The sequence below is a fragment of the Somniosus microcephalus genome, chromosome 5 (genome assembly GCF_052327205.1).
Source record: "Somniosus microcephalus isolate GS21.2 chromosome 5, FLI_Smic_1.0, whole genome shotgun sequence".
Taxonomy (NCBI): Eukaryota; Metazoa; Chordata; class Chondrichthyes; order Squaliformes; family Somniosidae; genus Somniosus; species Somniosus microcephalus.
Genome location: NC_140991.1, coordinates 18,638,100 through 18,663,240, shown reverse-complemented (window position 1 = coordinate 18,663,240; position 25,141 = coordinate 18,638,100). Strand labels below are relative to the sequence as shown.

The window sequence follows — 25,141 nt, the reverse complement described above, 5'->3', positions numbered from 1 at the left end:
CACATTCTCCCCGTGTTTGCGTGGGTTTCCTCCGGGTGCTCCGGTTTCCTCCCACAGTCCAAAGATGTGCGCGGTTAGGTTGATTGGCTATGATAAATTGACCCTTAGTGTTAGGGGGATTAAATATGTGGGGTTACAGGGATAGGGTGGGATATGTGTTGGTGTAGGGGTTACGGGGATTGGGTGGGATATGTGTCGGTGCAGGCTCGATGGGCCGAAATGGCCTCTATCTGCACTGTGGGGTTTCTGTGATTTCTGTGATTTGATCTGAGGAGATGGTAAGGAAGTTAGCTTTCAAAAGAGAGGAGCCTTTGATTTGATCTAATTTGAACTTATCAATGTGCTCCGGGTGAATTAATCGTTATGGAAAAGGGTTCAATTACCAGGGGACAGGTTAAAATGAAGATTAAATAGGCAATTCAGTTACAACTATTTCAGACACAGAAAAATAGGCCAGTGGAACATGTCCTCAGGAAGGGCTCTGAACTGAACATTGTAAACAGGCCCCCTTTCAGGTCCATTTCTGCAGCTAGCCCAGTCAAAGTTTGTGGCTGAAGAAAGTAGACTTTGCCTCATATCCTTGGTTACTCTTAATCTCCATCTCAACGTCCCATGCCCTCTTGTCTGTCCCAAATCTCTCTTTCCACATAAACTCTGTTACACATATTCACGGTCAGCCCCTCGATCTTGTCATCTCCCTTGACTTCCCTACTCCCATAGTCCCGATCACTGACAAGGCCATCGTCGAACACTTCCTTGTATGCTCCCTCCCCCTCCCCCCACTTACCATAGAGGGAGTGCAGCGAAGGTTCACCAGACTGATTCCTGGGATGGCAGGACTATCGTATGAGGAGAGATTGGCTCGACTAGGCCTGTATTCACTAGAGTTTAGAAGAATGAGGGGATCTCATTGAAACGTATAAAATTCTGACAGGGCTAGACAGACTGGATGCAGGGAGGATGTTTCCCCTGGCTGGGGGGTCTAGAATGAGGGGTCACAGTTTCCGGATACGGGGTAGGAGATTTAGGACTGAGAGGAGGAGAAATTCTTCACTCAGAGGGTGGTGAACCTGTGGCATTCTCTACCACAGCAGGCTGTGGAGGCCAAGTCACTGAATATATTTAAGAAGGAGTTAGATAGATTTCTAGACACAAAAGGCATCAAGGGGTATGGGGAGAGAGCAGGAATATGGTATTGAGATAGAGAATCAGCCATGATCATATTGAATGGCGGAGCAGGCTCGAAGGGCTGAATGGCCTACTCCTGTTTCTATGTTTCACCCCACTTCTTTCTGTGTCTGCAGGAGGAAAGTACTGCCCCCATGTCACTTATAACTGCACTTTTAAACTTCCAATTGCCTAGACCTTGCCCCCTCCATCCGTCATGATACTTCTACAGCCGTCAATATGTTTGACCAGATTTTTGCAGGGGATAAGGATATCAAAGGCGGATGCCCCCGCAAAAAATCTTTACTGTTTCCCATTCCAGTCTCTCCCCAGGGTACGGCCCCCAACTTCACTTGATCAGGTCCAAGGGCTGCAGACTTCAGCGTATCTTTTAAAAAATTCATTCACGGGATGTGGGCGTCGCTGGCAAGGCCGGCATTTATTGCCCATCCCTAGTTGCCCTTGAGAAGGTGGTGGTGAGCCGCCTTCTTGAACCGCTGCAGTCCGAGTGGTGAAGGTGCTCCCACAGTGCTGTTAGGGAGGGAGTTCCAGGATTTTGACCCAGTGACGATGAAGGATCGGCGATATATTTCCAAGTCAGGATGGTGTGTGTGACTTGGAGGGGAACTTGGAGGTGGTGGTGTTCTCTTGCGCCTGCTGCCCTTGTCCTTCTAGGTGGAAGAGGTCGTGGGTTTGGGAGGTACACAACTGGCTTAGCCGTCCATCACCAGATCTGGCTGGAACACATCAAGTGCTAGCGGGCCTCTCTCCCCTCTGCCAAAACTCACTACTCCAGCATCACCCTGGAATGCAAAGATAACCCCCGGCTTCTTTTCTCCGCTATACCATGTAGTTAACTGTCTTCTGAAATCCCTCTCCTCTGACTCCTTCCACCCTCATCCCAGTACCAAATGGAGGTAGTTCCTGGACACCTTTGTCACCACCATTGACCATATGATCAGCTGCCTCCGCTGTCTGCCCCCTTTCCCCCTGTAATTAGAAACTCGGCTTGGGGCCGAACAGGACGCCAAAGGTTGCTAACAATTTGGTTTAGCCTGAGACAGCGGCCGGGGAAAGGGGGCTGGACCCCTGAAGTAGCCCCTTTGTCTTGACAAAGGGTTTGCCCCGAAACGTTGACTCTATTTTCTCTCCACGGATGTTGCCTGGCCTGCTGAGTTTTTCCAGCATTTGCTGTTGTTATTTCGGATTTCCAGCATCTGCAGTATTTTGCTATCGTGAAGTAGCCCCTCTACTGGAATAATTACCAGCCGCAAGCTTCTTTACCAAAGAGTGATAAATGTTTGAGGCAATCTGCCAGGCAACAGAACGTTTTTCAAAATATGATTGGATAACTGTAGCGGTGGGAATGAAAGCGTCCCTGCCATCATTCCGAGAACACAAAAAAAACACACAATTTTGCAGGTGAAATCTTCCTGTGGTGTCTGGTTTGAATTTTTAGAAATTTATAGACACGCTTCTCAAAAATCATACGGTGTGGTAAAACCCACTACGCAATACCAGCAGCATTTTGTTTCTGTTTTTGAGGCCTTAACAAGAAGCCAGAGAACATACCGCAATGGGTTGGAAAGGTCTCTGTGCTGGAACTCCCCCTTACCTGTGTAGTCTTATTGTTGTACTCAATCACGAGGTCCTGCTTAAACTCCCGCTTCCGCTCCCTCATCTTAAACTGCTTCTCCTGGAAGCTCAGCAAATCCAGGGAAGTGCAGAATGCCACGGTGACCTGCAAAGATGCACCGGGAAACATTAAAAAGAAAAAAAGACTTGCATTTATATTGATGTGCCTTCAATAACTCAAAGACAAGGAATTTAAAGGATTCAACTAAGGCTTTTAATCACTAAGAACATAGCAGCATTACAGGTCTTCCCACATCGGGCGTCTGGTAGGAATGACTCATACAGCTCCTGAGACCTTTATATGGCAAAAGACAGGGGGCGTAGCCAATACACACAATAGGAACAAAAGGGGGCGGTTCACACAATACAAGCAGGTGAAACACACAGGTAAAACACATAGGCTGATGAAGGCATATATTTCATCACATATATAGGACCTTTCATGATCTCAGGACATCCCAGAGCGCTTTACACTTCAAAAGTACTTCATTGGTTGTAGTCACTGTTGTAAGGTAGGATTAGCCATGTCTTCTTCTTAGGCAGTCACTCGGAACCGAAGATGACTTGCTTCCACATTAAAACTGAGTTCTCAGGTGACTGATGAGTCCAATGCGGGACCTACTGGGCTCGAATTTCCAAGCCCCGTGGAGGCGGGAGTGGTGGGAAAATTGCAGAATCGGGGGGAAGGAACCCATCCTGCCCCCAACCCGCCTCCGTGCCAATGTCCCAGGAGGCGGGTATCCGACCTGTGCTGGGAGCCGCCTCCCCGAGGCGGGAAGGGGATTAGTGCCAATTAACTGCCTGTTAACAGTTAACAGGCAGTTTTTTGCCTCATCCCTATTTTTAGCCCTGACGTGTGGGCTTCCCGACGGCTCCGAATCACGAGGTGGACCGTCGGTCTGAAGGGGTTGGAGGGGTCGAGATGTCCATTGTGCTGTCAAACGTTGATTTTTCATCTGTCAAAAGCTCTTGACAGATGAAATGTCAATCACTGACGTCACCAGTAACCAGGTGTCACTTAATTGGCCTACTGAGCCCGCTGGGCGGGCTTAACAAGGTCAATCAAGGGAAAATAGCGTGGGTTGGTCACAAGTCGATGGAGGCAGGACTACAACCCAAAAAGTGGGAGTCCCGCCTCCATCACGTCCCCATTGACAAAATCCAGCCCGCAGTCTCTGTCACAGGTGGGACAGACGGTGGTTGAAGGGGCGGGTGGGTGGGGTGCTTGGGTTGATGTGTGCTCCTTGCACTGTTTGCGCTTGGCTTCCTCTTGCTCCCGGCAAAGAGGCTTAAGGTGCTCGGCGCCTTCCCAGATGCTTCTCCTCCACTTTGTGCGGTCTTGGGCCAGGGATTCCCAGGTGTCGGTGGGGATGTTGCACTTTTTCAAGGAGGCTTTGAGGGTGTCCTTGAAGCATTTCCTCTGCCCACCTGGGGCTCTCTTGCCGTGTCGGAGCTCCGAGTAGAGCGCTTGTTTTAGCCATGTACAGCACTGAGCGCCTGTTACTGTATTAGAGCATGGCTGTGAAACCAACATTCAAAATGCATCCATTGCATAGCAATTCACATATAAGTAAGGAAGGACTTGCATTAATACTGCACATTGCACCAGCTCGGCGTCCAAAGCGCTTTACAGGAAGATTCCTGGGAGGAAGACGTTAACTTGGGGTTCTGCCCTCTGTACCGAGATGGCCTTTGCGTTGTCAATACATTACTGAACAATGTTTTCACTTCCTCACAGTGAGGCAAGTTTCCCATTCCATGGTGTAACGTATTGGGGCACTGTAAATTCAACCTTTAAAATACATTGATTTGCAGAATCACATTTATTCCTGTAATATTAGCACTAAACTTAACACCTACAACAAAATCTTATACATAATAAAAGACTGTAAGCACCTTGCCTGTACTACACTGCTGTTCCTTTTAACTTAAACCTTTCTCTTTTTTTCTAGTTTATATAAAATCTATTCTAACTTTATATTCTCTTAACTTTACGAATGTTAAATTTTCACTCTCCCCAGTCTACCGGCTCCTAGTGTTTTGAGTTGGGGGGGGGGGCAACTCTGCAAAAAATGGCCCATTTAATTAGCTAAAAGCCTGTTCTGAAGGCCAGTTTCCCAGCCACAAAACCAGGAAGGAATGTGTACCCATCAGTGGGCATTGCAGCCCAACAGTAAACACGGCCAATGTCTTTGATGGGTTACTGCATTACCCTCCATCGTCGTCTAGTAACCAATGTTACTATAGATATGTGAAGATAAAAAGATTGGTGAAGTCAAGCGTAGGTCCCTTGCAGTCAGAATCAGGGGAATTTATAATGGGAACAAAGAAATGGCAGTCCAATTAATTACATACTTTGGTTCTGTCTTCACAAAGGAGGACACAAATAACCTCCCAGAGATGTCGGGGAACATAGGGTCTAATGAGAGGGAGGAACTGAATGAAATCAGTATTTGTCGGAAAATGGTGTTAGGGAAATTGATGGGATTGAAGGCCGATAAATCCCCAGGGCCTGATAATCTACATCTTAGGGTACTTAAGGAAGTGGCCCTAGAAATAGTAGATGCATTGCTGGTCATCTTCCAAAATTTGATAAGACTCTGGAACAGTTCCCATGGATTGGAGGGTAGCTAATGTAACCCCACTATTCAAAAAAGGTGGTAGAGAAAATGGGGAATTATAGACCGGTAAGCCTCACATCTGTAGTGGGGAAAATGCTAGAGTCCATTATAAAAGGTGTAATAGCAGAGCACTTGGAAAACAGTGACAGGATCAGACAAAGTCAACATGGATTTACAAAAGGTAAATCGTGCTTGACTAAACTACTGGAATTTTTTGAGGATGTAACTGGTAGAATAGATAAGGGAGAACCAGTGGATGTGGTGTATTTGGTCTTTCAGAAGGCTTTCGATAAGGTCCTGCATAAGAGATTAGCGTGTAAAGTTAAAGCACATGGGATTGGGGGCAAGGTACTGACTTGGATAGAGAACTGGTTGGCAGACAGGAAGCAAAGAGTTGGAATAAAGGGGTCGTTTTCCGAGTGGCAGGCAGTGACTAGTGGGGTACCGCAGGGATCGGTGCTAGGACCCCAGTTATTCACAATATATATTAATGATCTAGACGAGGGAACTAGATGTAATATCTCCAAATTTGCAGACGACACAAAGCTGGGTGGGTGTGTGTGCTGTGAGGAGGATGCAGAGAAACTCCAGTATGATTTGGACAGGTTGGGTGATTAGGCAGATGCATGGCTGATGCAGTATAATGTGGATAAATGCGAGGTTATCCACTTTGGTGGCAAAAACAGGAAGGCAGATTATTATCTGAACGGCAATAGATTGGGAAAAGGGGAAGTGCAACAAGACCTGGGTGTCCTTGTGCACCAGTCGCTGAAGGTAAGCATGCAGGTGCAGCAGGCGGTTAAGAAGGCAAATGGTATGTTGGCCTTCATAGCGAGAGGATTCGAGTACAGGAGCAAGGATGTCTTGCTGCAGTTGTACAGGGCCTTGGTGAGACCACACCTTGAGTATTGTGTGCAGTTTTGGTCGCCTTATCTGAGGAAGGATGTTCTTGCCATGGAGGGAGTGCAGCGAAGATTCACCAGACTGATACCTGGGATGGCAGGAATGACGTATGAAGAGAGATTGAGTTGATTGGGCTTGTATTTGCTAGAGTTTAGAAGAATGAGAGGGGATCTCATTGAAACTTAGAAAATTCTCACAAGACTAGACAGACTAGATGCAGGAAGGATGTTCCTGATGGCGGGGGAGTCCAGAACCAGGGGTCACAGTCTAAGGATAAGGGGTAAGCCATTTAGGACTGAGATGAGGAGGAATTTCTTCACCCAGAGAGTGGTGAACCTGTGGAATTCTTTACCACACAAGGCAGTTGAGGCCAATTCATTAAATATATTCAAGAAGGAGTTAGATATATTTCTTAAGGCTAAAGGGATCAAGGGATATGGGGAGAAAGCAGGGACAGGGTACTGAATTTGGATGATCAGCCATGATCTCATTAAATGGCGGAGCAGGCTCGAGGGGCTGAATGGCCTACTCCTGCTCCTATCTTCTATGTTTCTATGTATCTTGGTATCCTGGCCAATGTTTATTCCTTAGTCAACACTGCCAAAAACAGATTAACTGGTTATTTATCGCATTGCTGTTTGTGGGACCTTGCTGTGTGCAAATTGGCTGCTAGGTTTGCCTACAAAACAACAGCCATTTCATTTTAAAAGCAATCCTTTGGCAGGAAAGTGCTTTGGGGCATCCTGAAATGGGGAAGGTGCTATATAAAGGCAACTTCTTTCTTGCTGCACTCGCAGTATTTTGTGGTGTCTCACTAGTCCTATGCATGATTCAACCTGTAAATAAATATTAGTTTTACGGCATGACATTTTCAAAGGAGGCAGGAGAAGGTGGTGAGCATCCCACGTGATCGCTGGCTAACTAAGTGCCGTGAGGGGTATGTGTTAATCCTGGGTGTACTAATTCACACACACAGCATGTATAAGGGCAAAGGTTTCACTACGTCGATGACTCTGCGTTTGAAAATCATGGTCGGGTGCTGCTCCCGCCCCGTTGTCGTAACTTTGCCATAAGTGCAACAGGAGCCCCTTTCATGCGCGTAAACTGGGTTCCGGCTGCACTTCCAGCAAAGTTATGGCAACGGAGCGGGAGGAAATTCTTGGACCAGGGTTCTGCTATAAACTTAAGGCAGAGGTACCGAGGAAAAAAAAACCTCGAACCATATCACACGCCAGAGCCCGGTTTGAAGAGAAGGTTGTACAGTACTTCCATTCCCCCATTGCCCAGTATGAAGAGAACACGGTGCACCAATGTTCCTGTTTAGCGGAACAGCTGCGCAGCTGTCAGGAGCTCCCGCGTAGGCCGCTTGCCGGTTTCTCAATGGGAAAACCCCGCATGTGCGGAAGTGTGAATGGGCCCTGCAGCCCCTTAAAGGGGCCACGCACCCAAAAAAAAATTAGAGGGAACATTGCTGTACACCCCCGAGACTTACATGCATGTGTTGTTGTGGGTGTAACACCAGCGTCTTCATGTTGTCTTCCCTGTCGCTGTTTGAAGATTTCAGGCTGTCTTTGGGGTCCACATTCAAGAGACAGAAGGGTCTTTGCAGGAAAAACTGGAAGTACAGAGGGGTCTCGGTGGGGTTCATCAGCTTCAAGCCACGCGTGGTCAGGATTTCTTTTTGGATCTGGATGGGGATAAGAGTGGAAAGGCGTTTCTATAGTACCTCTGTCAGAGAAGGAGAGAATAAGCTGTGTGTGCTATACAGTCACTCCTGCTGGAAACATGCGGACATGGCGGGAGGACAGAATCGAGGCTCGGTCACGATACCCTCCACACCTCCGACACCCGGGCTGAGATTCCACAGGGTCTCCTGCTGGGGCTACGGCAGATGATTGGCAAAAGAACCAGAGGCGACAAGAGGGAAAACTTTTTTACGCAACGAGTGGTTAGGATTTGGAATGCCCTGCCTGATAGGGCGGTGGATGCAGATTCAATAGTAGCCTTCAAAGGAGAATTGGATAAATACTTGAAGGAGAAAAAATTGCAGGGATATGGGGAAAGAGCGGGGGAGTGGGACTAACTGGATTGCTCTTCAAAAGAGTCGATGGGCCGAATGGTCTCCCTCTGTGCTGTACTGTTCTGTGATCCTATGAAACCCCTGGAACGTCAGCCTCTCATTGTTTAAGCTCATGCAGAGAGGATAACCACTTGGGCGAGGTACGGAATCATAATCATAATCATAATCAACTTTATTATTGTTAGTGCACAAGTGCAGTACAATGAAATGTAGGCTTGCGGCTCCCGAGAGAGTACATTTAGATTAAGACATTTAAACATTCAACATACATTTGGCTTGTAATACATTGACGTAAACATAACCCTAATAAAGTGCATTGGCAGATGTGCAGGCTTTAGAGTTTATTTGTGGAGTTCAGTAGGATGACAGCCCTGGGAAAGAAGCTGTTACTAAATCTGGTCGTACGGGTGCGAATGCATCTGTAGCGTCTCCCAGATGGCAGGAGGGCGAAGGAGATCCTCCACCTCTGGGACTGTACCCCAGCGAGAATCCAGTGCCTTTCAGAGAGGAGGGTAAAGAGGAAAAAAATAACGGTTTCAAGGGTGCTTTTCAAAATAGGGAGGTAAGCAGCAAGGTGAAAGGTTTTAGGGCCCAAGATGGTTGAAGGCTCTGCCAGCGATGGTGAAGCAGAGGAAGGGGAATGAACAGGCGGTCAGAGTCGGAGGACCAATGGAGCTGGAGTGGGCTGTAGGACTGGAGGAGATGGTGGAGAGATGGAGGGGCGAGGCATTGGAGGAAGTTGTAATTGCGGACGAGGATTTTGAATCTTGATAGTTTGGCGAGGGCGGAGTGATGGACAAGCAGGTCTGGATATGGGTGCTGGAGTTTATAAAGGGCAGAACATGAGGAATGGAAGCACGGAGGTGACAAAAGTGCGAGAGGAATGTGTTAGATCCGTGGTTCAGTGGATAAATAATTACACGGATGCTGTACATAAACAAACAACAGGGCCTAGAAATTCAGTCGCGCCACTTCTGGGGCGCTAAAGTCGGGCGGGCGCTAAAGTTAGCGCCCGCCGGAAAGTGTAGGCCACTTCACCGAAATTCAGTAGAATTGGCCAAGGAGTTTGGGCGAGCGCTGAAACTGGCGTTGCACTCCTATCTTTAGGCGCTAAGCCGGCGGTGCGGACTGATAACGCCGAGGCCGGGCGCAGCGCAGGTGCGGTCATGTTTTGATTGACAGCAGACACCCTGACGCCGGCCAGCTCTTAAAGGGGGAAGGGTCGACTTTGTCTGCTGCCACGCCCTGGATAGTGGAGCCCTGCAGCTAGGCCTGAACACTGCTGGTGGACCCAAATAGCGCCTGAAGCCATGCAGAAGGCCCGTGAACGAGCGCAGCGCTTCTCAGAGCATGCTTTGAGGGTGCTGCTTAAGGCTTTTGAAAAGAGAAGAGAGATCTTGTGCCCGGACAGTGGCAAGAAGGCTCCCAGGAGGCAGTACAGTAGAGCCTGGAGGGAAATCGCCCACAGGGTGTCATCCACCAGCGAGGTCCCCAGGAGTGCGGACCAATGCCGCAAGAAGTACAACGACCTCACTCGGATGGTCAGGGTGAGTACCCTTTCCAGTGTCCTCCTCATCCTTGCATGTGCACCTCACATTATGGGCAAAGGGACCTCAAAGGCCTAATGGCCATCCCTCCTCCCGCAGCTATGGCACTGGCATGATCATCAATAGCACTTTCTGCACTTTACACACTGGCCAAGCTATTTGACCATGGGAGGCAGTGCACACAACAACAGGGCACCACACTGGCCATGCTATTCGACCATGGGAGGCAGTGCACACAACAACAGGGCACCACACTGGCCATGCTAATCGACCATGGGAGGCAGTGCAGACAACAACAGGGCAACACACTGTACTTAGAGGCCGTCCTTTCTCTTGCAGGCCAAGCTAGCCAAGAATATGAAGAGCCGGAATGTCACCGGGGGAGGCCGTGGCCAGTTCCAGGAGCTCAGTGACCTGGAGGAGCGCGTGGCTCGACTCATGCATGGCCGGGTGGTTGGCCCCGTTGCTATTGGAGATGCCGACCCTGTGCTGGGCCCCAATGGTAAGGACATGACCGTTTGGACCTCTCTCGTTCCCCTTGCGCTTCAGATCTACATCCTTTGCCACTGTCCGACCAATGCGCATAATGCCACCACTCATGCCTCCTTCGCTGACGCCCTGTCCTCACTCTAAAGCTACTCTTGTGCCTTCCTGCTTTCAGCTGGTGAGGAGGAGGTCCATGAAGCTGAGAGTGCCAGTCCCTCGGAAGAGGAGGACGACGAGGACCAAGAGGAAGGCGGCACATCGGGGGAACCCTCATCCGCGCCAGGGGATGGCAATGGAGGGGACACGTCTTGCCTGGAGGAGAGCCAGGGGGAAGTGTTGCAGGGGGGTGCAGCTCCTGGGCCCAGTGGCGTCCAGGCAGGCGGGAAGGGTCGGGCAGCACGGCTGCCTTCTCCCCAGAGGGGGGAAGTGTTGCAGGGAAGGGCAGTTGCTGGGCCCAGTGGCGTCCAGGCACGCGGGAAGGGTCGGGCAGCTCGGCGGCCTTCTCCCCAGATGGAGAGTCCGCCCTCCAGTCCGGAGACGGTCCTCGCCCAGGAGGTGCGCCTCCTTGATGAAATGTCCGCGGCCTCCGAGCGGCGCCACAACGAGTTCATGGGAGTTGTGGGACAGTTGCCTCAGGCCATTGAGTCCCTGGCTCATAGTGTGGCCGCTTTCGGGGACTCACAGGCCAGGGGTGTCGAGCAACTCACGGCAGCACAGGCCAGGGGTGTCGACCAACTCGCGGCAGCACAGGACGCGAGTCGCGAGTTCATGAGTGGTGCCGTGCAGACACTGGCTAATCTGATGCGGGCACAGAACAGGGCAGTTCGGGCACTCACTTCTGCCACACTCGCTGTGTCACGGAAGCATCGACAGGGCACCCGCCGCCCTGCTGCAGCACAGCGGTCTGGCCTCCACCAGATTGCTGCGCTTGCTGCAGTGCCAGCCCGGCCGAGTGCCAATGTCTCTGGCGACCAGCGAGCGCCTGGCATCAGCCAGCTTGCCCCCATTGCTGCAGCCGCCACTGCCACTCCCCCAGCCAAGGTGCGACGAGCTGCTGCAGAGACTGATGCTGCCCAGCCACAGCTGCAGCAGTCAGCAGCCGGACCCTCCAGGGCCGGACCTCGTCTAGGCCGACCCCCAAGGGCATCTGCCGTTACGCATTGCGGCCCTCAGGAGCCTTCCCCCAGCCTTTCAACACCCACAGGGCCCAGGTTGAGGCGGAGCAACAGGTCGGGCAGGGGCCGGAGAAGCCTGCACAAGGACTCGCCCTCTCGGCACACCAAGTAGAGGGTGTCGGCAACTGTTTTTTTTATATGGGGGTGTTTGTGTTCTGGAGGGGGGGGGGCTTATTTTGGAAAGGCCGACGATGAAGGCCAATTGGATTGACAAGTTTTGTTATTCCTCCCCAGGTTGTGGGAGTGAGATATGTTTTTCACTGTTTTTTGGGGGTCTTGTCTGTTTTTCTGTTTCATGTGGGAAGGGCCCTGAGTTTGTTAAATAAAGCTTTTTATTTATTCAGCTTGTCCAGGTGTCATGTTTCAAGTGGTTGTTGCATTAACCGGCTGAGGGCTTGCGGAGCGGCTGCATTCAGGCGCGTTCATTGCCACAAGCCATTCCCTGACAGGGGGCCTAGAAGTGTCGTTCAATAAGCCGCCGGCGGACGGCCCTTGGACCTTGTGGCTCCCTTCTGGGCTGGTACTCCTCCTCCTCCTCCTCCTCATGGTCCTCCTGCTCGTCCTCCTGAGGTGGTGGCCCAACGTGAGGTGGCAGTGCCTGAGTCCTGCGGATAGCCAGGTTGTGCAGCATGCAGCAGACGACGACGAACTGGGAGACTCTATCCGGCGAATACTGTAGAGATCCGCCGGAACGATCCAGGCAGCGGAACCGTTGCTTCAGGACGCCAATCGTTTGCTCTATGATGTTCCTTGTGGCTTGATGGCTTTCGTTGTATGCCTCCTCCGCAGGGGTCCTGGGCGCGCGGAGCGGGGTCATGAGCCATGTGCACAAAGGGTAGCCCTTGTCCCCAATAAGCCATCCCCTTGGTGGAGGCTGTGCCTCGAACATGTCAGCCACAGTAGTCTGGCGCAGGATAAATGCATCGTGGCTGCTTCCTGGAAAGCGGGCATTGACAGCTAGGATGCGCTGCCTGTGGTCACACACCAGCTGTACATTGAGGGAATGGTAGCCCTTCCGGTTGCGGTAATCCTCGGCATTGTCGATAGGTGCCCGCAGAGCCACATGCGTGCAGTCAATGGCGCCCTGCACCATGGGGAAGTCGGCGATCCGGGCAAATCCGACTGCACGCTGCTCCTGCCTCTCTAGGGTCATGGGGAAGGAGATGAATTGGTGTCTCCTTGCGAAAAGGGCATCGGTGACCTGCCGGATGCAGCGATGCACGGCGAACTGGGAGATGTTCGCTATGTCCCCAGCAGCGGCTTGGAAGGAGCCGCTTGCATAAAAGTTCAGAGCCACCGTGACCTTCACTTCCACCGACAGAGACGTCCTGCACATCAGCTGTGGACGCAGATCTCTGTGAAGCAGCTGGCAGATCTCTGCAACCACCTCCCTTCTGAAGCGCAGCCTCTTAACACAATGCGCGGCAGTCATGGTGAGATAGGACACCTGCTGCCGGTATTCCCTGAGTGGGTAAGGCCTACGTTGCCGACGCCTGATGGCCCCTCTGCGTCTAGGCATGGCTGGCCCTCTCACACAGCGTCTGCGAGCCCTTCGCACATAATGCTGGAACTGAGGGTTGGAACCCCATGCAGCCCCCATAATAAACTTGCAAACAGTGAAATCACAAAGAGTCAAATTTCCAAGCTCTGGCCAGAAGCCAAAAATACCTCTCCTATGTTGTCCCAAATCAGTAAGGTCTGTTCCTTGGTCTCTGTCCAGAAATCCAAAGCACTAAAGTCATTGCAGCAAAATGGCTGGCCTTTATAGTTCAGTGTAAGTGCCCTTTAATTAGCGCTCCCCGAGGCCCGCAGGGCCTCTGCTGCGTTCCACTTCACAGTTCTTAACAGCGCCACGCCCACATTGGGCGGGCGCCACTGAATTTCCGGTTTGGGGCGCACAAACAGCGTTGCACGACGAAATGACGTCATAAGCTGCGCGCGCAGCTGAGCGGGCGCAAACACTTTGCGCCGGCGCTAAATGTCAACTGAAGTTGGGCGTTGGCGCAGACCGGCCTGCGCCCGGGCGCTAAGTGCCTAGCGCTGGAAATCTACCCCTCTTATGGCGTTAACGGCTGGCGAACGCAACTGAATTTCTAGGCCCAGGTCTTTACTGGAGGAGGGTCATCTCTAGACTGGGGTACAGAGGCATGCGCACAGCTTATATACCGGTGTGGTTACTGCCGGTACTACAGTATACAGGAGCTGTAAAAAGTAGTTCTGACTTAAAGCACATACACTACAATTCCTCCCTTTTTAGATTAATACCCCCTTAATATTCAAATAACAATAACATTTTTATATGTACATTTAATAACAAAAGTCCATTTATAGATTCAGTCTTTGGGGCGGCTTCCTGACCCTTTCAGGATAGCTCCTTTCCGGAGGTTCTTGTTCTTGGTGCAGAGGCGATTCTGACCCCTTTTCATCGGATAGTTCATCGGTTTCCACTGCTACTGGGTCTGAAGTAGATGCTACCGGTATGTCGGGTTCATCCCCAGGTACTCGAGACATGGGGTTGAAGCCTTCCTGTGACGCTAAGATCTGATCGACGTGGCGTCTCACAATGCTCTCCCCGACATCCACTGTGTACATTAATGGCCCCTGCCTTGTACATATCGTTCCGGGTTGCCACTTCTCTGTTCGATAGTCACAGGCCAAGACTGGTTGCCCTACATTGAAGCTCCTTGTCGGCTTCTCGTTGATGTGCTGGAATTGTTTGTCCTCAACATTTCTTCGCACATTTGGTCTGAGCAAGTCCAGATGAGATCTCAACCTTAGGTTAAAGAACATCATGGCCGGGGTCTGGTTGGTAACTGCATGTGTCGCGTTTTGGTAGGCTAATAAGAAATTGTCCATCTTATGCTGTAGTGGAATTTCCTCGTCGCACATGGCCTTTATCGCCTTCTTAAAGGTTTGTACGAACCTCTCAGCCAATCCATTGGTGGCTGGATGATACGGGGCGGATGTGTAATGCCTTACCCCATTCCTTTTCATGAATTTTTGGAACTCGTCAGACACAAACTGTGGTCCATTATCAGAGCAGATCTGCTCTGGCAAACCGTTTCTGGCAAATATGGTCCGTAGGACTGCAATCGTTTTCTCTGTAGTGGTTGAAGTACATCTTTATCACCTCAGGCCACTTTGAATGAGCATCCACTGCTATTAAGAACATTGAGTCCATGAATGGACCAGCGAAATCAATGTGCACCCGTTGCCATGGAGAGGAGGGCCACTCCCATGGGTGTAGAGGGGCATGTGGTGGTGCATTTTGGGCCTTCTGGCATCCTAAGCAGCTCTTAGTTAGGTCTTCGATTTGTTGATCGATTCCCAGCCACCACACATAAGCCCTAGCAAGGCTTTTCATTTTCACTCCCCCCAGATGACCTTCATGTAGCTCCTTTAGCACTCTCTCCCTTAACTTGGGTGGAATCACCACTCTGGATCCACACATCACTGTCCCCTGGCATACTGACAGCTGTTCTCTTCTGGATGAGAATGCTGGCAACAGTGAGTCGCCATGTGTTAGCCATCCCCTCACCGTCAATTCATATACCTGTGACAGCGTCGGATCATTACGGGTCTCCTCTATATCCGCGTTTGTTACTGGCAATCGTTCAATTATCGACGAATAAAATATCTCGATAGGGTCCACTGCTGGTGCTTCCTCCACCGTAGGCAGTGGCAGGCGCGATAGCCCATCAGCGTTCCCATGCTGTTTCGTGCCTTTATATTCTATTTCATATTGATTCGCCCCTAGAAAGAGGGACCATCTTTGTAACCGCTGTGCAGTCATTACTGGCACACCCTTCTTAGGATTAAAGATGGAGACAAGTGGTTGGTGGTCAGTCAGCAAGGTTAACTTCTGCCCATGCAGATAATGGTTGAATTTTTTTACTCCCCATACTAGGCTGAGGGCCTCCCTGTCAATCTGGGCGTAGTTGTGCTCGGCTGAGGTTAGTGACCGAGACGCAAAGGCCACTGGCCTCTCCAACCCGTCTGGGAATTTGTGCGACAGCACCGCTCCAATGCCGTAGGGTGATGCATCACATGCCAAACGAATTGGTAGTGCTGGGTTGAAATGGGCCAACACCTCTTTTGATGTGATCAATTCCTTACACTTCTGGAAAGCTCATCTACGTTCATCATCCCACTTCCATGGTACCCCTGTTTGCAGTAGGGTGTTCAGCGGGTGTAGTACCGTAGACAAATTTGGTAAGAACTTGTGGTAATAGTTTACCAGCCCGAGGAACGACCTCAGCTGTGACACATTTTCCGGTGCTGGAGCCTTGACTACTGCCTCAATCTTGTCAGGGGACTTATGTAACCCCTCTTCATCGATGACGTGGCCGCAATACGAGATCTGTTTCTGGAAAAACTCGCACTTGTGGCGATTAGCTCGCAGCCCATATTCCTTTAATCTGGCGAGCACCTTCTCCAAGTTAGCGAGGTGATCACCGTCATTTTCACCCGTGACCAAGATGTCATCCAAATAACACTGGGTCCCTGGAATCCCTTGCAGGACCTGATCCATCGCCCTTTGCCAGATAGCCGGAGCCAAGGCTACTCCAAACACCAGCCGGTTGTATTGATAGAGACCTTTATGGGTGTTGATCGTAAGGTAATGTTTCAAAGCTTCTTCTACCTCCATTTGCAAGTACGCCTGGGCTAGATCAATTTTGGTGAAGCGTTTACCACCAGATAGCGAGGCGAAAATATCCTCAATTCGTGGAAGCGGATATTGCACCATGTGAAGGACTGGGTTCACTGTCACCTTAAAATCCCCACAGATGTGGACCTTCTTTGGTTCCCCAGGCGTATTACTCAACGACCTCTTCATTACAGGGACGATGGGTGTAGCCCACTCGCTCCAGTCCACTTTGGACAGTACTCCTGAATATTCCAACCCTTCCAGCTCTGCTTCAACCGCTGGCCTGATCGCATAAGGCACTGGTCTGGCCTTCAGAAACTTTGGGCTTGCATTATCCTCTATTTTAATTGTTGCTGTTATTCCTTTTAGTGTTCCTAGTCCCTCCTGGAACACTTCTTTTGCGTCAGTTAGCATTTTTGACAGTCGTCCAGGTGTGACGTCGTCATCCTTTTTGGCCTCCACCTTCAGTGCCTGTATGGAATGCCAATCTAAATGTATCTTCCGGATCCACTCACGTCCTAGCAGTGGTGGTCCTCCATTTGGCAATACATATATATCCATTTGAGGTATTTCCTGACCTTTATATGTCACTTTCACCCTTATTTTTCCTTTGGGGTAGACTTTTTGCCCCGTATACGTCTTCAAGACAATCTCTGTAGCTTTCAAGGGTATGTGTGAAAATAGCCGCTTGTAGTCTCTTTGATTTATGACTGTTAGAGCTGACCCTGTGTCCAATTCCATTTCCACTTGGACTCCGTCTATCTTGAGTGTAACCCAGATAGTCTGGTGATCCTCTATTTCGGTTACATTATGTAGTTTCAGACAACCCAGCTCCTTGCTTCCGGAGTCTGTGTCACTTTTCTGTTCGTCTGAACCACTGTCCATCACCTGGTGTACCTTTTTGTACTTCTCCTGTGGAGATTTCTTACTGTTGGTTTTCTTCCCAGACCTGCAGACTCTTGCTATGTGTCCTGTTTTCCCACACTGTCTGCACACTTGGTCCTTGAACCAACAATCTTTCTGGTCATGTGTTGTTCTGCTGCAGCGATAGCACTTCCCTGTTCCATAGGTCATTTCGTTGGTGCCGTATTCTTGCGGTCTCCGTTGTATCTCTGCAGCGCCCCTTGCGGCTGCTTCGTGTGATACTGCCATATTGAAAGCTTTGTCCAGCGTAAGGTCCTTTTCTGATAGAAGCCGTTTCTGGGTTCCTTCACTTTGTAGCCCACACACAAACTTGTCCCTTAACGTGTCTGCTAGTCCCGCTCCAAACTGGCAGTATTTCGATAGCTTGCGCAGTTCCGTTAGGTACTCAGCATTGCTTTCGTCTTTGTGTTGGTTCCTTTTATGTAACTTAAATCGTTCTGCTATCAGCAGCGGTGTGGGGCTTAAGTGTTCCTGCAGGATTTCTACTATGCTTCCAAAATCCTTGTTTACCGGCTTCTCTGGGGTTATTAGATTTCGCAGTAACCCATAAGTTTTTGCACCCATGGAATTTAACAGAACCAGTGCTTTATTAGCATCTGGCACTTCATTCGCCCTGCAGTACACCTCAATACATTCCACATATGTCGCCCAATCTTCGACTTCATTGTCGAACGTAGAGATACTGCCACTCCTCGGCATCCTTGGTTGTGCGTTAACTATCCCCAATGGCGCCTCCCGCGCTTCCCCTTCTTCTCCGCTGGCACAAAATGGTGTCTCCCGCGCTTTCCTTCCTTCCCGCGCTCGCCCGTCTTCTCTGCTGCGGCTTCGCAAAATGGCATCTCCCGCGCTCTTCCTTCTCCGCGGCTCAATGGCGCCTCCCGCGCTCTCCCTGCTTCTCTGCGGCTCAATGGCACCTCCCGCGCTCTCCCTGCTTCTCCGCGGCTCAATGGCGCCTCCCCTTGCTTCGCCCCGTGGACCCTGATCAGCCCGTGATCCCTGGCTGTGCTCTGCGCGTTCTTCTCTTGATATTTGTCGACGCCGCTCAGTCTAGAACCCGGCTGTTTCTTACCCTCTCTCCGGTTTGCAGTATTTTTTTCCTCGACGCCGCTCGGTGATCAATCCCCGGCTGCGCCCTGCTCTCTTCACCCTCTTTCTTACCCCGTCGACACTGCCCGGCTCTCTCTCTCTGCCGTCGGTCGGCTCCAGTCGCCACTGCTCGGGAAAGGTCTGCTCTTGACCTGTCGTCGGTCTCTTACTGCTCGTTGTGGCTGGGGAACCAAGCCCGGCTCTCCACAGCCTCCCCAGCGAAGTTGGAGCTCTGCCTGACTGCTGGGCGGTTGCTCGCGGTCGACGCCCGTGTTCCTGGACTCGACTATTTTTTTTTTTATTGTTGCAGGTAGATTCGCATCAACACTCGTCGCCACTGTTAGATCCGTGGTTCAGTGGATAAATAATTACACGGATGCTGTACATAAACAAACAACAGGTCTTTACTGGAGGAGGGTCATCTCTAGACTGGGGTACAGAGGCATGCGCACAGCTTATATACCGGTGTGGTTACTGCCGGTACTACAGTATACAGGAGCTGTAAAAAGTAGTTCTGACTTAAAGCACATACACTACAGAATGGAAGGTCTGTGCCGAGTTAGCTGGGCTAAGCTGGGACAGCAGTAGAGGGTGTGTTGGGGAGGGGTAAATTCAGCCAAGGTTCTTGCTCCTGATTGCTAGCCAGTGACTCCGACTGGAAAGCGCTTGCGTGAACATCGCACGAGGGAACGGTCAGCCTCAGCTGTGATCCCACGGTTAAAAAAGCTGCTGCCAATCAGTCTAGACTCAACAGTCAAGAAAGACCGCTTGGCCAAGGTAATGGAGCCCCCCGCCCCCAGTGAACTGTATCGGAGCAAGGAATCAGGGCCTTTAGGAGAGGACGGGAGAGAAGTTTTTTTTTTTTTTAAAGGGGAGACTTGTCCAGAGATCCGAGTTAACGTTGGACTTTTACTCACCTCACCGTTCAGCCCATCTGGGATCAAGTCACTTGCAGCTGCATAAAACAAAAGGTCTTCATCGTCATCGTCCATCTCCACTGTTAACCTGGGCATAGAAAGGTAGTGAGTACAAGAACCATCCTTTCTTTTGTGCAGCCCTTTTATCATGTCCTGTGAGCCCCTTAGGTTCCGTGTTCCCCTCACACTCTGCACATCTCTCATGTCCCGAGTACCCCCCCCTCTTGCTCTCAGTATTCCTTACCTCCTGTGTGCTCTTTGTGTTCTGTGTACACCTGTGTCCTTGTAGTCTGTATATACCTTATATATTCTACAACTCAAAGGGCTGGCGGTAAACTCCAGCACACCGAGCTTCTGACTGAAGGTGTAGCACTGCGAGGGACGGAGTCACTGAGTGTCAGAAGGGACGAGGTAATAAAGGGAGGGGAGAGCTAGTCTCCCTAATGGCTCAGTGTGTAAAGGCACCATGGTCCGTCCTGAGCCATATGGATCAGGAAGATTCTTGATCTGGGCTAACTTTACTGATCTCAACAAGACATGAGAGGAGGGAATAAAATATTTATTTTGTATAAAATTGTGTTGTAGGTTACAATTGATTTCAGTGCCCTGGGTTAGGAAGGGTTCCTGGTCCTGATCTCTAACCAGTGACCTCGACTAGAAAGTATATGGCCATCAGCTGAGGTGAGGAGCAGGCTCTGCTCTGATGTCCCCCTGCGATTAGCGCTCACACATAAAGAATGGCCACTTCAGCGAGGTCGTGCAGCGTGCTCCTACTGTCTGAGGAATGAATACCCCAGGAGAGGAAAGGGGAGGTAAATGAGGAGGGGGTGCAAAGCCTGGGGAGAGACAGGCGGAAACTTATCCTCAGGCTGTTCTCATACACCTCCCGAGAAGCAGACTCGGCATGCTGCCCTCTCGCCCACAGATGCTGAATGGTGCAGGGAGACCCAAGAAGTAATAGAGGAGAAAGAAGTTGGGAAAAGCCAGAGTGTTGTACTCACAAAGCAGGCTTTACAACCGCCTCAAAGTCTAGACGTAAAGGCTCTGTGTCAAATCCTTGGACTCGCCTCACCTTCCCAGGTACCCCAAGCGCCACCTGGGAACAATGCACAAGAAATACGGGAAGGTTATTTGACCTGTGTTAGGCTCTGAATAAAGACAACAACTTACATTTATATAGCACCTTTAACGTAGTAAAACGTCCCAACCGTAATCAGACAAAGTGTGACACGAGCCACATACGGAGATATTAAGACAGATGAGCAAAAGCTTGGTCAAAGAAATAGGTTTTAAGAAGCGTCTTAAAGGAGAGAGAGGTGGAGAGGTTTAGGGAGGGACTTCCAGAGCTTAGGGACGAGGCAGCTGAAGGCATGGCCACCAATGGTGGAGCGATGAAACTCGCGCACGAGGCCAGAATTGGAGGAGCGCAGAGATCTCGGAGGGTTGTAGGGCTGGAGGTGAAATACGGAGCTAGGGAAGGAAAAGGCCAGGAGAGCATTGGAATAGTCGGGTCTGAAGGTAACAAAGGTTTCAGCAGCAGTTGGGCTCTTTTCTCCGGGAGTCCAGTCCACACAGCTGCTATCCTGGAGCGAGCCTTTAGTTTAGTGGTAGTATTCCCAGCTCTGAGTCAGAAGGTGCAGCATTCGAACTCCAGTCCAGACAGTCTCGGCGAGTGGGGAGCAGAGCTTTGGCTCCGAGTTCTGGGTTGGCGTCCAGTGGGATACTCACCTCCAGTGAGAGTGGGTGGCCCCCTCCCCCCACCCTCAGCATGTGGATTGTGGGAGTCCACAAAAGCCTTCCGCCCGTATAAAACTAACTAGCCTATTGGCTGGTATAAAGATGGTGACGGCCACAGAAGGAGCATTAACATAGCGGCCTATCAGCGGCATATCCTTCCACTACTTCACAATGTTCTCAAAGTGAAGAGCATGAAGATACAAAAACAATAAACACGCCACCCTGATAGACTGAGAGTGTGAAGCAGTGCTAGGATTCGCAGTGAACAGTGTTCAGCTCCATTCGCAACAACTCAGATAATGAAGCAGTCCATGCCCGCATGTAGCAAGATCTGGACAACATTCAGGGTTGGGCTGATAAGTGGCATGAAACATTCGCCCCACGCAAGTGCCAGGCAATGACTATCTCCAACAAGAGAGAGTCTAACCACCGCCCCTTGACATTCAATGGCATTACCATTGCTGAATCCCCCACCATCAACATACTGGGGGTCACCATTGACCAGAAACTTAACTGGACCAGCCTCAAATATACTGTGGCTAATATACTGTACCATCTACAAGGCACATGTCAGGAGCGTGATGGAATACTCTCCACTTGCCTGGATGAGTGTAGCTCTAACAACACTCAAGAAGCTCAAAACCTTACAGGACAAAGCAGCCTGCTTGATTGGTACCTCATCCACCACCTTAAACATTCACTCCCTCCACCACCAGCGCACCGTGGCTGCAGTGTGTACCATCTACAAGATGCACTGCCGCAACTTGCCAAGGCTTCTTTGACAGCACCTCCCAAACCCATGACCTCTACTACCTAGAAGGACAAGGGCAGCAGGCGCATGGGAACACCACCACCTCCAAGTACCCCTCCAAGTCAAAGACCATCTTGACTTGGAAATATAATCGCTGGGTCGAAATCCTGGAACTCCCTCCCTAAGAGCACTGTGGGAGTACCTTCATCACACGGACCGCAGTGGTTCAAGGTGGCAGCTGCCCACCACCTTCTCAAGGGCAATTAGGGATGGGCAATAAATACTGGCCTTGCCAGTGATGCCCACATCCCAGGAGCGAATTTAAAAAAGGGAAGAACGTGATGCTCTAACAACAACAACCTGTTAATCCATGGGAAGAAAAGTTTTCCTAATCTATTATACTGCTTGAAGTTTATGAATTTTGTACTTGTGTCCTTCACTCTTTTCCTCAGAACTCAGCTTTTAATGAATGGTGCCACCCTTCTCTTTTCAGATGTCGACAGACCTGATGGGGCTTCATCAGGTCTGTACATGGCCTTCTTTGACCTCACAAAGGCCAACTGTCAACCGTGAGGGATTATGGAGTGTCCTCCTCAAATTCGGATGCCCTCAAAAGTTTGTCACCATCCTCCGCCTGCTTCACGACGACATGCAAGCCTTGATCCTGACCAACGGTTCCACCACAGACCCAATTCATGTACGGACCGGGGTCAAGCAAGGCTGTGTCATCGCACCAACGCTCTTCTCGATCTGCGGCAATGCTCCATCTCACCCTCAGGAAGCTCCCCGCTGGAGTGGAGCTAATTTACAGAACAAACAGGAAACTGTTCAACCTCCATCACCTCCAGTCCAGATCCAAGGTCGCCCCATCCTCTGTCGTCGAATTACAATATGTAGACGACGCTTGCATCTGCGCTCACTCGGAGGTCGAACTCCAAACCATCGTCAACACCTTCACCGAAGCGTACGAGAGCACGGGCCTTACACTATACATCCGTAAGACAAAGATCCTCTACCAACCTGCCCCCGCCACACAGTGCTGCCCCCCGATTATCAAAATCCACGACAAGGCCTTAGACAACGTGGACCACTTTCCATACCTTGGAAGCCTACTGTCAACAAGGGCAGACGTCGATGATGAAGTCCAACACCACCTTCAGTGTGCCAGTGCAGCCTTCGGTCGCCTGAGGAAGAGAATGTTTGAAGACCAGGACCTCAAACCCGGCACCAAGCTCAGGGTCTACAGAGCAGCAGTAATACCCGCCCTGCTGTATGCCTCAGAGACATGGACCATGTACAGCAGGCACCTCAAAGCACTGGAGAGGTACCACCAACGCTGCCTCCGCAAGATCCTGCAAATCCATTGGCAGGATAGGCGCGAACGCAGTGTTCTTGCTCAGGCCAACATCCCCAGCATCGAAGCTTTGACCACGCTCGATGAGCTCCGATGGACGGATCACATTGTCCGCATGCCCGATACGAGACTCCCAAAACAAGCGCTCTACTCGGAGCTCCAACACGGCAAGAGAGCCTCAGGTGGGCAGAGGAAACGCTTCAAGGACACCCTCAAAGCCTCCTTGAAAAAGTGCAACATCCCCACCGACACCTGGGAATCCCTGGCCCAAGACCGCACAAAGTGGAGGAGAAGCATCCGGGAAGGCACCAAATACCTCGAGCCTCTTCACCGGGAGCAAGCGGAAGCCAAGCGCAAACAGCGGAAGGAGCGCACGTCAACCCAAGCACCCCACCCACCCGCCCCTTCAACCACCATCTGCCCCACCTGTGACAGAGACTGTAGGTCCTGCATTGGACTCATCAGTCACCTGAGAACTTATTTTTAATGTGGAAGCAAGCCATCCTCGGTTCCGAGGGACTGCCTAAGAAGAAGAAGGCTTCTGTGGATTTCTACCATTTGCAGTTTTTCTTCTTGACTTGGAATTGTACTCTTATTAGGAGAAGACACAGTCCTGGAATTACACTGCATGACTATAACCCCACAAATGCTTAACTCGCTGTCAGTTACTTTGGGAGATGTCTTAAATGGACAAAATATAGTGGCAAAAGTAATTTCATGATAAATTCGGGGACGCTGATATTCGCACAACTGAATTTCAGGGCTCCGTCATTCTCTCTGCGATTCTTGGCATATGAACGTTTCACGTGAAGTTCCCCATTTTAACAGAGACGGTACATCACCTGATCATCTAGACTGAGAAATCCGAAGGCAAAGCCCTCACACTCTTCATTTGTTGCCACTCCGCTCAGTGTGAGTGGGGTGAAGGAGACATTGATGGTGACGAATCCGCCACTGGGGACCACCTGGGGAACCAAGACAATTAAAAATAAATCAATATCATCCGTGATACGAGCCCTGGGGCTGCAAACAATCGGTCAATCAGGCTAACATTCTGTCTGTCAGCCAACTTTCTTTCCCCGCTGCTGTATTTCCTCTTATACCATAGGTCTGAATTTTCCTGCAAACCTCCTGTGAGACGCCTTACTGATGAATGCCTTCTGAAAATCCATATGCACTACACCCACTGCATTCCCTCTATCAATCCCATTGGTCACCCCATCAAAGAAATATTGAATTTGTCAAAATGACTTTCATTTAACAATTCTGCGCTGGCTATCAGTGACTAACCTATGAATGGTCACTAAATTTATCCCAAATTATGGAGTCGGAAGCCCTGATTTTAATTTAACGTGCTTGGGTGGTGGGTCGAATGGCTTTGGGTTGGATGCCCGATTTTAAACCCTTCCCGATTGACGCTCAATGGGCGGGGTGTGAAACCGGCGCCTGCACCGTTCCCGCCGGGCGAGTTAGGTTAAAATCGGGACTTTGGACTCTGCCCACAACCGATACTAGACTAATTGGATTATAGCTACCCAGTTTATCCGTCTCTCCCTTCTTGAATAAGGAAGGTGCTGCATTGGCAACTTTCCAGTCTGAAAGCACAATTGGCATAGTTAAGGAACTTTGGAAAATTGTGGCCCGAGCCCTCTGCTGTCTGCGCTCTGACTTCTTCCGACAGCCTAGGGTGTGCGTCATCAGGGCTGGTGACGTACGGATTTCTGCTCATTTATTTTCAGAACCAATTCCTTTTCAACAACTACCTCTACCACTAGTTCCCTTTCCTTCCCCAGAACACCCGTGTTCTTACTTCCAGTATCATTTGTCTCCATAATTGAGATAGGGAATTCTGAGGGGAGGGGAGGAATCTGAAACCCATTACTGACTTGATGTGGAGATGCCGGTGTTGGACTGGGGTGGACAAATGTAAGAAGTCACACAACACCAGGTTATAGTCCAACAGCTTTATTTGAAATCACAAGCTTTCGGAGCGCTGCTCCTTCATCAGGTGAAGTGAAGAGAAGCATACAGGCACAGCATATATAGTCAGAGAACACTGCCAGATGATTACAGGTAATCTTTCTAACTGCCCTTTATCACACCTCGGCAG

The 25,141-nt window shown here is 50.4% G+C and overlaps 1 protein-coding gene across 2 annotated transcripts in view; it reads right to left on the bottom strand.

The window, feature by feature from the left end:
- The window catches only part of dlec1 (DLEC1 cilia and flagella associated protein), a 180,703-nt gene that overhangs the window by 3,847 nt on the left and 151,715 nt on the right, over positions 1 to 25,141 (bottom strand). For both annotated transcript variants that reach the window (XM_085987395.1, XM_085987396.1), the window contains exons 32-36: positions 23,874 to 23,996; positions 20,191 to 20,285; positions 19,190 to 19,277; positions 7,819 to 8,013; positions 2,783 to 2,908 (exon numbers count right to left, since the gene is read on the bottom strand). In XM_085987395.1, coding sequence (XP_085843521.1) covers positions 2,783 to 2,908; positions 7,819 to 8,013; positions 19,190 to 19,277; positions 20,191 to 20,285; positions 23,874 to 23,996 — 627 coding nt within the window. The remainder of the gene's footprint in view (positions 1 to 2,782; positions 2,909 to 7,818; positions 8,014 to 19,189; positions 19,278 to 20,190; positions 20,286 to 23,873; positions 23,997 to 25,141) is intronic.